General features: G+C 48.2%; 1 protein-coding gene across 1 annotated transcript; it reads left to right on the plus strand.

Moving 5' to 3' along the window:
* Positions 1 to 1,928: 1,928 nt before the first annotated feature.
* Positions 1,929 to 13,786, plus strand: LOC116946700 (7-alpha-hydroxycholest-4-en-3-one 12-alpha-hydroxylase-like). Its single transcript, XM_076070078.1, has 12 exons — positions 1,929 to 2,095; positions 2,781 to 2,821; positions 4,431 to 4,531; positions 6,562 to 6,685; positions 8,274 to 8,452; positions 8,996 to 9,172; positions 9,334 to 9,470; positions 10,043 to 10,224; positions 11,417 to 11,594; positions 12,049 to 12,236; positions 12,630 to 12,781; positions 13,008 to 13,786. The coding sequence occupies exons 3-12, from the start codon at positions 4,443 to 4,445 to the stop codon at positions 13,150 to 13,152; spliced, it is 1,551 nt and encodes a 516-aa protein (XP_075926193.1). The 5' UTR covers positions 1,929 to 2,095; positions 2,781 to 2,821; positions 4,431 to 4,442; the 3' UTR covers positions 13,153 to 13,786.
* Positions 13,787 to 14,395: the final 609 nt, after the last annotated feature.

Genomic DNA, 14,395 nt, shown 5'->3' on the forward strand with positions numbered 1-14,395 from the left:
AGCAGTCACGAAAGCTTTAAATCTAGAACATAAACGCTGACTGACTTTTAGCTTAACCACCCATACAGCAACATCGGTGACGTACAACTATATAGCTAACTGACTATATAGTGATGACGACGATGAAGACTGTATAGCTGGCGATTTATGCAGCGACGATAACGATGAAGAGATGACAGCGATTACAGCGACGACAGCCAGGACCCGAACCCCCATGACAGCCCCGTACCCCGTTTGCCTCTCCTTTATATCCACCCAGCGTGGCCAAGCCCCGCCCTTGGCCACGCCCCTCTTCTGGAACTCTCTCGCTGGTTCCAGGACCTTCCAGTTCAATCCACTCCTTGACCCTTGGCCCAGTTATGCCTCCCCTTGTGGTCGCTTACACGTGTCGTTCTATAACGCACCCATACCCGTAGTTAGCCCCTATGGCCACCAGATGGCATCGTGTCACTGAATTTGTATATATTTGTAACATGATTTGTTTACATTTCCTGTACTTTTGACTCCGTGTGTTCGTATTGTTTGTCTTTGTAACGGTCTGACCTCCCCCCAATGGACGTCTGAAAAATAGCTTCATAGCTCATCGGATTCCTCCAGTCTAAATATATATTCTAAAAAACGTATTTATGACATTGACAAAATAACAAACAAGTATAACAGAATTTACATTATGAGACCTCCTTTGCCAGTAACAATATATAGGAATAGGTTTTACCCTTTTAACTTGTACGCCTTTTGGCGTCTTCTGGTCCAACACCAATGGAGACTAGGCTCTAAGAAAAGCCGTCTCGGGTGTGGACCAATCAAATTCAAGGACAGTGCATATTATCAGAGTTGTCTTTTTTGTTTGCATTTTGACTGCTTGTGTTGTGGATATTGCAAACATTATGCCTTGAATAAAGGTGTCAGTTTTTGTGCCAGTTAAAAGGGTAAAACCTATTCCTATAAGTATAACAGAAATTCACGCCTATAACTTTTTTTAAACCTAACCAAAAATAATAATTCACACGATAACTATTTTCATCTTAACCGCCTCACCAATTAATAATGTATCCTTAAACTAAACATTGTAGTGCACTTACCTGTCAACCCCTTATCAGTTCCTACCTTATTACAGACCAAATTAGACCTTATTGGTCACCCCGTGGCTTTATAAATCTCAAAATGTATCATACAAACTCCCACCACGAGGAAAAAACACAGACAAAAACCAATGCTTTTGTCCGTATTGAAACGGCTGTACGCCGTATGGACTTGAAAACTCAATTTCCCTGTACAAGAATACGGGGTAAACCGTATGGGTTGACACCTATGAGTACATTAAGATAATCAAGTTGACTGAATGACTAGCTATTAATTAAATAAACAAGTAAAGTTGTAATGAAATATATTCTAAATCCTATTGTAGATTTTCCGTTCCGAGATTTGGAACCGACCGTGTTGGTGGGGGTGGGAGGAAATTGGGGGGGGGGGGGGCATACAGGGGGGTGGGGGAAGTTAGGGAGGAGGTGGGAGGTGGGGGGTAGGGGGAAGTGGGGGGAAGGTGGGGAGGAGGTGGGGGGGTAGGGGGAAGTGGGGGGAAGGTGGGGAGGAAGTGGGGGGAAGGTAGGGGGGAGGTGGGGGGGTAAGGGGAAGGTGGGGAGGAGATAGGGAGGTGGGGGGGTAGGGGGAAGTGGGGGGAAGGTGGGGAGGTGGGGAGGAAGTGGGGGGGAAGGTAGGGGGGAGGTGGGAGGTGGGGGGTAGAGGGAAGTGGGGGAAGGTGGGGAGGTGGGGAGGAAGTGGGGGGAAGGTAGGGGGGAGGTGGGAGGTAGAGGGAAGTGGGGGGAAGGTGGGGAGGAGGTGGGGAGGAAGTGGGGTGGCTTGGAGTCGACTCTATTCTCATAAAGAATCGATTCCCATGCGTTCCTATACGCTGAATCGGAAATCGATTCTTCTAAATTTCAACAACAAATTCCACGAGCGAGCGAGCACTCGGAGCTGTGTCGTCTGGAGGCAACCCGGTCTCCCCCGTGTGTCTTGTGTGTTCGTCGTCTTCTTGGTGGTGGTGCTGGTGGTGCTCCACAACACTTGCCCCCCACCTCCCACAACAAGTCTGGTGAGGGAGGTTTGCGTCTTTGTTGATGCTGCGGCAGCGTCACGGCGGATGAGTTCTAACCCTTGCGAATTGTAAAAAAAAGCGCAGGCCTTGTTTGTGGAACGGTTTTAATGCGTGTCGTAATCTTCCGTCTTGTGAGCGTTTTGGGTGCGTCCACGCGTATGCGTTTTTGCAATAATTGTGTTTTAAAATCGTCGAGTTATTGCTCATATCGACGTGGATTTTGCGAGTGAATCTGCCTCGGCTTGTTGAAGTTTAGGCAAGAATTCAGTACCGGGTTTCCGTCTTCACTGACATTAACCACCGTCACGGTCACCGCCGCCACCACACACACACTTACAAGTACTGTGTAGCCTTGATTTAAAGCTTTGGTGACTGCAGGGATTCATATTCTTGGTTCTTTCGGTAAAGTCACCACGTAGAAGGGAAACAATAAAATAATAAAAATATAAAGCAATAAAAGTAAGAATGTTATTGTTTTTATATCTTTTTATTTTATGGTTTCCCTTCTACGTCGACTTTACCGGAAGAACCAAGAATATATACACAGTATAGTCATTATAGGAGACATGGTCTAAACAGCCATCATCATAATAGTATCACATGGAATTCAGCATCACTGATATATTGGCGTCATCGTCACTTACATTATCATCACTTGCATTGTCGTCTCTGTATGTCTTAGGAAGAAGGTTCATCGCCTGAAACGTCACCTTTTTTTGCCAGGTAAGATCCACTGAACTATAAAAGTGTAGTGCCGCGAATTCACTCGGACGACAACCGTCTCTTTTGCCGCCGTCACTTTTATTCCATCGTTCCGTACACAGTAATTCTCTCCGTGCTCCGCCAACTCGGACACTCCGATTTACTTCAGCATCGTCCGTGCATCCCCTTCCACACAGTGTTCCTTCTATCTCTTCACACACAGTGTCTTCCCATCTACACACAGTGGTTCGTCTTCTATCTCCTCGCACACAGTATCGCCGCTATCTCTTCACACGCAGTGACTTCCCTTCCACACACAGTGACTCTATCTATCTCCGCTAACGCTGACTCTCCCTATCGCTATTTACTGTCTTTGGGGTCCGGCTCTCTATCTATTCTTCCCTAACATTTCCAGCTGTCTTCTTCGTATCTCTTCACCCCTCGCCAACAACTGCCCAGCAACAACTGCCCAGCAACAACTCTCCAACAGCAACTCCCCTCCGTTCCAACCACCTCGCGTTTTATCCCCTCTCGCATTAGCCTTAATTAATTGCCACGTGGCTCGCTGGCCGTTTCCCGCCAGCTCGCACCTGTCCCCTTCATCAGACATTCAGACGCCACCACTTAATGCTAACAGCCTCTCGACCAATCACAGCCCTCGTGCCACGACTCCCTTAATTACTTGCGTTTACGCCACTCGCGACTCGACCACCTGTTCGACCTCGTGTGAGCCGTTCTCCTTGTCTGTACTGTACATGGCCAATTCCTATGCGCATTATCTACTCCACTACAAAAGTATCTAGATTTGAAGTTTTCGTGATTGCAATGATCCACATACTCTTTGGTTATTTCGGTAAAGTCACGTAGGTAATAAAATAAAACAAAATAAATTAAATCATGTTGTGCGAGACGTGGCCACATTTGTTTAGAAGGTAAATAATCGAAGCAAATTAAGCACGCGCACGTAAGTACAACTGCGTTGTTTCATCAAACCTATGTACTTATCGACATTATACATTTCTCCAACTATTGAAAACCAAAGGGGATGCAAGGCTACAGTAAAGGTGAATAACCACTGCTCTAGACGCATGTTTCGATTACAAATTTGGAAGGAAAAAACAGAGAAATTTGAAACTCCAAATATACAGGTCGTCATGCAACTTGCTACCGGATCGTGAGCGATGATGACAATGGGTGTGGAAAGCCTTCATCCAGCAGGGAATTGACGAAGGCCGATGATGGTATGTACAATATTGTGATGTGTTTAGTTATAGTGGGCAGTAATAGATTGTGTTGAGATGTGGCAGGTTACGTTGTATCGTTGTTTGTATTGTATCGTATAAATGACCGAGTAATGTTTCAAATGTGGAAGATTTGCATCATGACTCCGACACATATGGCCTACTGTTTTTCAAATAATGCCACAGGCTTTTTTTAATGACCATCGTGAAGGAGACGGTGTGTGTTCGTGGATAGTACAACTGCAGTATTAACCAGGGCGGCCGGGAGGCTCGAACCTTGAACCTCTGCAACAAACGGCAAATGCACTTCCGCTGGGCAATGTCACCGCCCCGTGTTGTATTGTGTTATATCATTGTGTTATATGGTACATTGTTGCGTTGTTGTGTAGAGGTGATTCGTAATGGCCGGCTTGGTGCTGTTCGCATCCTCATGGGTCGTGGGGCTCCTCGTCATCATCGGTCTCGTCCTGTTCGTCACACGGAGAAGCCGGTGAGTGAGGCTCATCATTCTTCGCCATTGCTTTACCACACTGATCCGCTTATCACCACTACTCAATCGCAACACTTATTGCTCCTCACAGTTACCACTCCGCTCCAATAAAACACTCGCGATGCTTTGCCATTACACACTCGGCACTCTGCAACACTGCACACTCACCACACTTTACCATTATACACTAACCAAACCACACCACGACATTTTGTATTAAACCTCATCACACCATTGCACACCTTGCTACACCAAAAAAAAATCATACCATACCTAACCACTGTTCACCTCAGCACTTCACATATTTCCACCCCATTACACACCTCATTACACATTCCATAAAACTTATAAAACTAATAAGTACCATGGCCTAATCTTGTATATATATGAAAAGGAGTCGGAGACTGGTTTAAGCACTTTGCTATTTCTCCAACGCACAACGTTCCAAAACCAACCCCGAACACGCGTCTCGCAGCCCCTTTTAACCCCTCCATCTCCGTGCTCGCTCCCAATACACATCCACGTCTGGCACGCCTGGTCCGGGTGACACCATGGCCCTTTAACCCCTGACCCCCGTCCAGCGCATTCCCGCGCGTGTGATTGGTGCGTGTTTTAGTGAGAGCGGAGATTTCGTGTCTGCGTGGTGCGTGTGCGTGAGGGTGGCTCACAGATCCCTTACATCTATAAAAATCAAAAATTGTCTGTGGGTTTGTGTGTGGCTTTGTGCGTGTTCGTGCGCTTGCGAACGATTTCGCTCTCCAACAGTGGGGTTTACGTTAAATAAAAATAGCCAGGTACCTTGCCGTAAGCCCTGCCGTGAGCAAGAGCTATTCCTTTTTCACATCCGTCAACTTTAGATTAGTTTAATTTGCGATTTGGTGACATTTTTGCGTGCTATCTCTTTCTTTTTTTTATCTATTACGCGTGCACATGCCTTTGGTGGGGGGGACGGCCCAGGCCAAGTCGCACGCCTTCGGTGAGAGTGAGGGGGGCATTTTATTTCGCGTTAAAAATGCTATTGAAATACACTAAACGCTCAGGTAAATTATATTCTTGGTTCTTTCGGTAAAGACTTTCGGTAAAGACTTTACTGAAAGAACCAAGAATATGAATCCCTGCAATCACGAAAGCTTTAAATCAAAATTTAGCTCAGGTAAATTCTTCACTGTGTGATGTCCCCCCCACCCCGATGTGTGCAGTTACTACTATACAGTCGCTAGATGCTACCACTATAGGCCGCAGATATTATTGCAGATCGGCCGGGGAGATCGTGGCTGGGGGGGGGGGGTCAGGGGTAGCAGCCCAGCCCCAGCCTGCCAAGGTGCCACCTCGGCCAGCTGGACAATCTAAGCGAGGCCGAAGGCTCTCCATGGGACTAGGCCTCACCACGCCACTCCGTCAGGTGATTACTTTGTGCTATAGAGTCGATAAATATTGCTATAGAGTCAGCATGTACTACTGTAGTGATAGCAGGTACCACCACAGTCGGTATGCACGGCTGTAATCATAGTAGGTACCACCATAGTCAGTACGCACTGCTGTTAGATTTTTAAGAGTACAGTAAAACCTTGGATTGCGAGCATAATTCGTTCCGGAAACGTGTTTGTAATCCAAAGCACTCATATCAAAGCACTCGTATATCAGTTGTGATCACGTGACGCTTGGTAGACAAAGCATATACGTACTACTCGGATTGCAAGACCTCGCTCGTTTATCAAATTAATATTTATTTAAAATTTTTGCTCGTCTTGCAAAACACTCGCAGACCAAGTTACTCGCAATCCAAGGTTTTACTTTAGTTTGGAAATATTTTTTTGGCCCGGGCAATGCCGGGGGTATATAAGCTAGTGGGCTATAAAACTGGTAGCACACCCCTCCTCCTGTCCCTAATGCCTGAACTCTATCTCTAGCCCCTCTCCTCATTCCCTGGCCTTGCTCCGTTCCCCCCACTCAATACCCACATGCCCCCCCCACCTCAATGCCCCTCCACCTTCCCAACCCATCAATGCCATCTGTGCCCCCCCCCCCAGGCACCCAGGAGAGCCTCCTCTTGATAAAGGCCTCATCCCATGGCTGGGTCATGCCATCGAGTTCCGGAGAAACATGTACACCTTCCTGCGGCGCATGCAGCGCAAGCACGGAGACGTCTTCACGGTCAGCAGCAGCAGCAGTGGGGGACAGTGGGAACAAATAAACGTGGAACAAATAAACGGGATATATGATAATGAAATAGGGCAGATCAACATACAAGTACATTGTAGTGAGTGCTGTATTATGCAATTTACACAAACAGGGAGTTTATTGTCACAAGAAGACTTGCAGATCTCCTCATGCATCTTATTTGTGAAGAGGATGTCCTAGGAAATCCAGGACAGGTGACAACCATAGTGGGGGTAAATAACCTCTAATATCTCCATACACAAACTCTCCTAGGCCTAGGTTACAAAGCCAAAAAGTACAAAATTCATTTTAAAATTGTGGGGGCCACTAATTTTGACATTTTGGTTTTAAGATTAGTTTTTACTTTTTCATTCCAGTCAATTCGATGCCTCTAACTTGCACATGTTATCTGATTCATATATCCCTCTGTCTCTCAGTATAATTCCAAGCATGCACCTCCTCTCCCGTGATTTTCTGTAGCCCCTTATTTTGTTAAATTTTCTTTGTCAAATCTGGATTTATTCCTTAAGCACATTGATTGTTTTAATTAAGTTTAGTTTTTCAAAAGAATTGCAACCTACTCTTGTCCACCTCTTTATTTCATCCTTTAATCTCGGTCAGCCTTCACGTAAACCCTGATGTCTATTCCAGTTGTGTTCCTCCAACACAAATCTTCATTTGTTTGTTCAACTCTACTTGGTTTTTTTCCATACTTATCTTGAGCCCCACATTGCAACCTTTTTAAATTGTGTTGCCCCTCACACCAACATGTCATGACCAAGTGTGGACTCAAATTCTAAACTGTGAATAACTAAATAAGATCCAGACTAAAACCTGAATAGAATTACATAGGTTGTCTTCAACTAGACTAAGACTGTGACTAATATAAAATGTGCTGAATAAATTCATCCTACTGTGTACATGTGTGCACTTGAAATTGTGCATGTCAATCATGTGCGTCTGTGCTTGGCACAAGCACCATGGTGATGTCACCGCCACTTAGAGGCAAATGGGCAGCGGTTGTTTATTGTTGTAACTTAGAGGATAGCACATATCACTACAAACTCAGTGAAGATTGTTTTATTTCAACTCATGGCCAACATCAGTGGTAAATATGAGCCTCCCCTAGGTCAACTCAGCTATAATTTCACATCTGTGCGGTGTGTAAACATCAGCAATGGTTCAACAAAAGGCAGCCAGGCACGGCGCTGGCAACATCACCACCTTGCACACCCTGACGTCCTCCGCCAACCTCCTGTTCTTTGGGTTCACGGATGATGTCGACAATCGTCGGCTGTTCTTCGAAGTCTGCATGTGGCTGCATTGATCAATTTGGGAGACACAGCACTTGTCACTTAATGCAGAGCCACGTGGGTAGTTGGGCTGATCGAGATCGACGCTATCTTCCTTCCTGGTGCTACATCTCCTACTGTGCAACGAGATTCTTTTCAAATTTTCGGACGCCATTTTTAATGGCGTGGTGGCACAGACTACTCGCTAACGGCACTCGTTTCAGCAGCCTGCGTAGGCCATACGCGGGATCTTTTCATTGTCTCTGTGTGTCTCCCCTGCACCGCCGCAGGTGTGCTTGGGCGGGGAGTACATCACGTTCATGCTGGACCCACACGATGTGGCGGCCGTGGCGCGCGAACCACGCTCCGCGCTTGACTTCAAAGCGTTTGCACGCCAGTTCGTCTTGATCGTCTTTGGTGTAAACATCAAAGTGGAGTACCCTAAGGTCACCAGCGCCCTCAACGTTAGGTGCGGCACCTCAAGCTACAGCTCGCACCAAAGCTCACTCGTGATCCTTTTAACTCTGGCGCAGAGTGGCGCAGTGGTAACACACGCTTGTGTTGTACTATTGAGTGTGGTGCATATTCCAGTCGCCTCAGGCAATCAAACCAGGGCACCTGGGTATGTACGCTGACCTGCCAGCAAGCCTTCGACACTTCACCGTGGCCTCAAGGTGCAACTAGCCTGGCTCATGCACTATGGTGATGTCACCGCCACTTTGTGGCGAATGGCGGTTGTTGGTGTGCTCTTGTGTGTGCTCATGTGTGGAGCTCTAGTGTAGTGGGTAGCCCACTGACCTGGGTTTACTTGCCACTCACGGCCAACATCCGTGACAAATATCTGTTGGAGCCCTCCCCGGGGTCGACTGAGCCATAAATTAGTCCTTGGTATGGTATGGAGACAAAGTCAGCCAAGTTATGGGATGATGAAACACTCCCTTGCTCCAACAGCTGCACAGGGGACCGTTGTGCGCTCGCGTGTGCATGGTCGCGTGTGCGTGTCGCCCCGCAGCCACTTGCAGGGCGACGGGCTGGTCGCCATGACAGACGCCATGATGTCCCAGCTGCACCTGCTCATGGGGCCAGGTTCATTCAATGAAGGAAACGGTCGTGGGGGGTGCGGGGGGCACGGGGACGCTAAGTGGCATGAATCCGGTCTCTTTGACTTCTGCTATGGCATCGTGTTCAGGTATGCTACACTGAGTTCTGCTCCTCTTCTTGTGCTCCCCTCTTGCTATTTTCCCTCCGTTGTTTTCATTGTGATTTTCAACATCGTTATTGCCATCGTCATTATCTTCATCATTGTGGTTATCATCGTTATTGAGTAATGCCTGTCCATGCTGCACGTAGAGCCGGCTACCTGGCTTTGTTTGGCCAGGAACCGGGCGGGCCGGCAAGGCAGACCACACACTCCCTGGAGGTGTTCAAGGAGTTCCGCAAGTACGATCAGCTGTTCCCCGCCATCGCCACGTCCACGCTCTGGCCCGGTATGACACAATATTCATGATGCATGTCTCAAGTATCTTTTATAACTGCAGTGCCCGGAGAACACCCACGAGCACGAGTGGATCATCGTCGGTGCTGAGGTGGTGCCACAGGCCTACAGAGATTTTATAAATTGTCACGAATGTGAGGTCAGCATTCGACTAAAAAAAAAAAGTGTCCCTTTTGTGTTTTCTGTCATGCATGTTTTGTCTCGTATGGCCCATTGTCATAACTCTAACTGCCCAGCAAGCTACTCATCTGTTCACCAACCCGGTTACTCAACCACCCGCTCATTCACCCACCCGCTCACCTACCCACTCACCCGTTCAACTACCCGCTTACCCACCTGCTTTCCCACATGATTAGCCACTTACACATCCGCTCTCCCACACCCTTACACACTCACTCCCCGACGTGCTCACCTGCTCATCCACTTACTCACCCACTGGCTCACTCACCCACCCACTCAACTGCTTGACCGTCCTCTTGTTCCCCAGCTCACTTGTCCCTCTATCTCTCCCTCCCCCCTCCCTACACATCCCCACCCTTCCCCCCAATTCTCTCCTCGGCTCAGCCCAGCGGAAGGAAGCAGACCGACTCAAGTCGTGGTTCTGGGAGCACTTGACGGTGTCGCTGCTGCGTGTGCGTGAGCACGTCAGCCCCTGGATCTTGAGCCGCGACGAAAAGCTTGCCGAGCTGCAGGCCGACAAAGAGACCCGGGATCGCACCTTGTTCATGCTGCTCTGGGCCTCTCAGGTAAGGCCCCTGAATCAGCCCTGCAGCAGAGCGTTATGCAAAGTGACAGACGCTTGTGTTGCACCCGAAGCGTCGTGATTTATTTTATACCTACGTGACTTTGCCGAAAGAACCAAAGAGTATGGGGGAGGGGGGGTGTTGATCTACAAAACTCACAACACTGTTCATGTTTAAACAGGCTTTTTAATATTGTTAAACACTAAAAAGAATGAGTAGCTATGCGATTTGCTTTTGTCTAAAATTATAACAAGCAAATTGCATCTCCCTTGGATGTGAGCTTCCGTACATCCCAGACAGCCAGCCAGCAAAACTTGTTATCTTGTATTGAGCCCTCTCTCCACCTTCCTCTTGCCTTCCTCTGTACTATATATCCCAGTTTATCTCTCTTTCTCGATTTGCTACGTTGTTCATTCCTCTCCCTTTTTCTACCTCTCCCTCCCTCCCTCTATATTCTCCTCTCTTCCACTATATCGTCCCTACCCCTATCTCTCTGTTTATCTCACTCTCATTATTCCAACTTCTCCCTTTCCCATCTCAATCTCTCTTGCCTCTCCCGAATCATCTCACTGCCTGTCGTCTTCCCTCGCCCTAATTTTTTTTTTGCCCTCTTTTACCTCTCCGTTTCACACCCTTTCACTCTCTCCCTGCCCTTCTCCTCTCCGTTCCTCTCCATCTCTTCCTCCCTCCTCTATCACCCTCCCTCACCTCCTGCTATCTCTCCTCTATCGCATGCGGGAGATACACGGCCAGGCTGAAGGGTGGGAGGATGGGGGGGGAGAGCCATGATGTTAGCACAACACACAAACCCGACTCAACACTGTGGGATCATCACGCAGATCTGCATGATGATGTCACCTCTGCGCATGCGCGCTTGCTTGTGTGCCAGGAATCCAGCCAGAAAAACTTTTATCTAATACATACGGTGCGAAAGAAGTTCAACATACGTACGCCAATTTGGCTAATTTTGCTTAAAGTGCCGACATACCCATAACTACACATGCGAAAGTACGCATTGGTTTAATACGTTTTTACTTGACTTTAACAATTTACCTTGGCAAGGCAGGAGGTGGCGCCCTTAATACGCACGAATAGTGATGGAATTTTATGAAATTGTTTGATCTACCAACCTGGCCTCCAAAGTGCAGGCGGGCAGCAAAGCGACCACAGGCTGGGATGTCCCCCATGTGACCAGGGTAACACGGGCCCCGCGGCGTTCTGGACGCTGGCGTATCTGATGAAGCACGCGGACGCCATGGCTGCCGTGCGCGCCGAGGTGCAGCAGCTGCTGGAGGCGACGGGGCAGAGCGACGGCGCGGAGACGCGAGAGATCTCGCTGACGCGCGACGTGCTCGTCAACACGCCCGTGCTTGGTGTGTCTACGCACGTGCCCACTCACCTGCTCACTCGCTTACTCGGCCACCTGCCCACCCACTCGCCTATCCGCTTAATCTAATACTCACAGAGATCCCCACCCCGCTGTATAGCCTTTAACAAACTTTTCGGGCAAGTGCGATTGGCCAACAACTATGAAGTCCAACAGAGTATACGAGGAGGTGGGTGGCAAGCATCACGACTGTCCACCTTTGTTACCGAAATGCTGACATTTGCACACTGCATCAGGTACTCATTTTAGACTGAGTCGATAGAGGGGAGGTCGAGAACCAGTTTCAGATATTTATCACCAATGTTTGCCGCGAGCCGGTATCAAACTCGGTTCGCCGGGTTCATAGCACAGTGCGCCAACTACTGCTCAAACGCTCCCCACATTCATCATGACTTGGCATCATGACTCCTCCTTACCCCTCGCCCCTCTCCCCCATGCAGACAGCGTGATTGAGGAGATGCTGCGCCTTCGCTCGGCTCCCATCCTCGTGCGTGCCGTCCAGCAGGACATGACGCTGCAGGTTCCAGGCGCCAGCGGGCCGGGCACCAAGCTCCGCGCCGGTGATCGCCTCGCCATGTTCCCTCACCTGAGCCCCCACATGGACCCCGAGGTCCACGCGGATCCCGAGGTGGGGGAGGCTGCTGTCCGTGCGTGTCTGTCGTAGAGGCCAGGGCAAGTGCTCCGGTCTCCGCCCACCTGAAGAAAAACACTCGTTAAGATGGAATGGTCAATTAGGTGGCAGTACAGCAAATAATCATAGTAACAATATTGTAGTTATACTGTGTTGGGAGGTTTTTTTCTGGTTTTCTCCAGACTCCTCCCACACAGTCCCACAAGCTGAACAAGTAATTTACTAAACAATTCCAAGCAGGATTGTGATATTCTTGCGACTGAGTGCATCCTTCATTTAAAAAAAGGAGCACCTGATTAGGCCATCCTCTTGTTCCGCTCTGCCCTATGACAACCGCCTTGCAGCTCACCTGCCCATCTGTGACGCGTTGTCTCATTCTGCCAATGGCAGGAGTTTAAGTTCGATCGCTTCCTGAACGAGGACGGCTCCAAGAAGACGGACTTCTTCAAGTCTGGGCGCAAGCTCCGGTATCCCACAATGCCCTGGGGTGCCGGTGTGTCCATCTGTCCTGGGAGATTCTTCGCTACCAACGAGATCAAACAGTGAGTTCCCCTTTTGTGACCAGGGCCGGATTAACGCAGGGTCTTGGGGGTCTGCAGCCTGGGCCAAATTTTTTGTTACCCCTACAATATCTAACTTTAAGTGGGGGGGTCGTCGTGTATGTGCGCATGCGTCAATGTGCGTGCGTGTTTCAATGTGTGTACGTCAATGTGCCTGCGTTAATGTGCGTGCGTCTGCATGCGTGCGTGTGTGCGTGTCTCTGCTCAGGTTCATTGTGCTGATGCTGATCCACTACGACGTCGAGTTCTCCGACCCCACCACTAAAGTGCCAGACATCAACGTGTCGCGATTCGGATTTGGCGTCATGCACCCAACGCACGAAATTTCCTTCCGTTACCGTCCGCGCTTCTGAACAGCGGTCGACACTACCCTCCTTGCCTGGTCTCTAACCCTGCCCTGCTGCTCCTTCTCCCTCTCCTGTGAAGATGCTGTTTGTATCTCAGACATCTCTCAAATTTGACGAGAATGACTGTTTCAGTCGCTTGAAACTGTTCAGGTTGGCAGATATCTATACATCTCTGTATAGATATCTGCCAACCTGTATATGCTTGTTTCTGTGCTGCATGACTGTATCTCCACCTGTTTGTCTAACTGTCTTTCGGCACCCCCTTTGTGTCCATCTACAGAGTTGTTTATGTCCCTGTTCATATGTCTGCCCACCTGTGTATTTATTCATATATACATCCTTTCATCAGTCTGTCATGATCATACATCATCCCGACTGCTTTAGTTGAATTCAATGACGTAAGAACTGGATGCTCCAACCCACATAGGATTCCAACTTTATCTGAATTCATGCCTTATATGGTAAAGACGTCTTTGGCATGGGAAATGAAGTGTTGTTTATTCAATTAAAAGTTGTTTGGAAAAAAAATACATCGGCTGGATGAATACATTACAGTGTACGCATCCTGCAAACAACATTCCCTATTCCCGAAGAGAATAAAATGTATCTTGTAGAATAAATGTACTACTGTTATGTTTAATTTTTAAATCGCGTCGTCGTTCATGCACATTGCATCTCACAATCGCTGAGGAACCACAGACAAACTGGAAGGCAGCAGCCAGGTGGGGAGCCGGCGCTTTCAACAATCGCCCAAGCTCTGCAGTCCTCTATATATTAACATGTTTTCAACTAATGAATGTGTACAGTATGCAGCACCCAGAGAAAGTCGACATGTGCGAGGGAGCAACGCTCTATCCCATACAAAAGAGACATAAGTCTGCACTGTGCTGTACCACCTGGCAAGCCAAGGCATCGTACGGCAATGCCCATGGGAAGTGAGTTTCACGATAATTGTGTGATCCACGATCCCTTTCCTCCACAGTGCCAGATTATAGCTGTTCCCCACCACTACTACAGATGCATAGAATACATTTTCAGTCAAAGTAAGCTGCACGTGACATTACATCTGATCACTGACGCATGATGCGGCTGGACTAAAAACTACACAAATTACCACAGCACCAAATGCCAGAGTAACCATTCCGTTTACATTTTATATATCGTTTATTTAAAAGCTGAGCTTTTTCAGTTTCCCAGCTTATTCGAGTTATTTCATCGTGGAGACCCAGCGACAGTGCATCTTTGCATT

This window comes from Petromyzon marinus, chromosome 27 (assembly GCF_048934315.1).
Source record: "Petromyzon marinus isolate PM22_M1 ecotype Great Lakes invasive population chromosome 27, UKy_Petmar_22M1.pri1.0, whole genome shotgun sequence".
Lineage (NCBI taxonomy): Eukaryota > Metazoa > Chordata > Hyperoartia > Petromyzontiformes > Petromyzontidae > Petromyzon > Petromyzon marinus.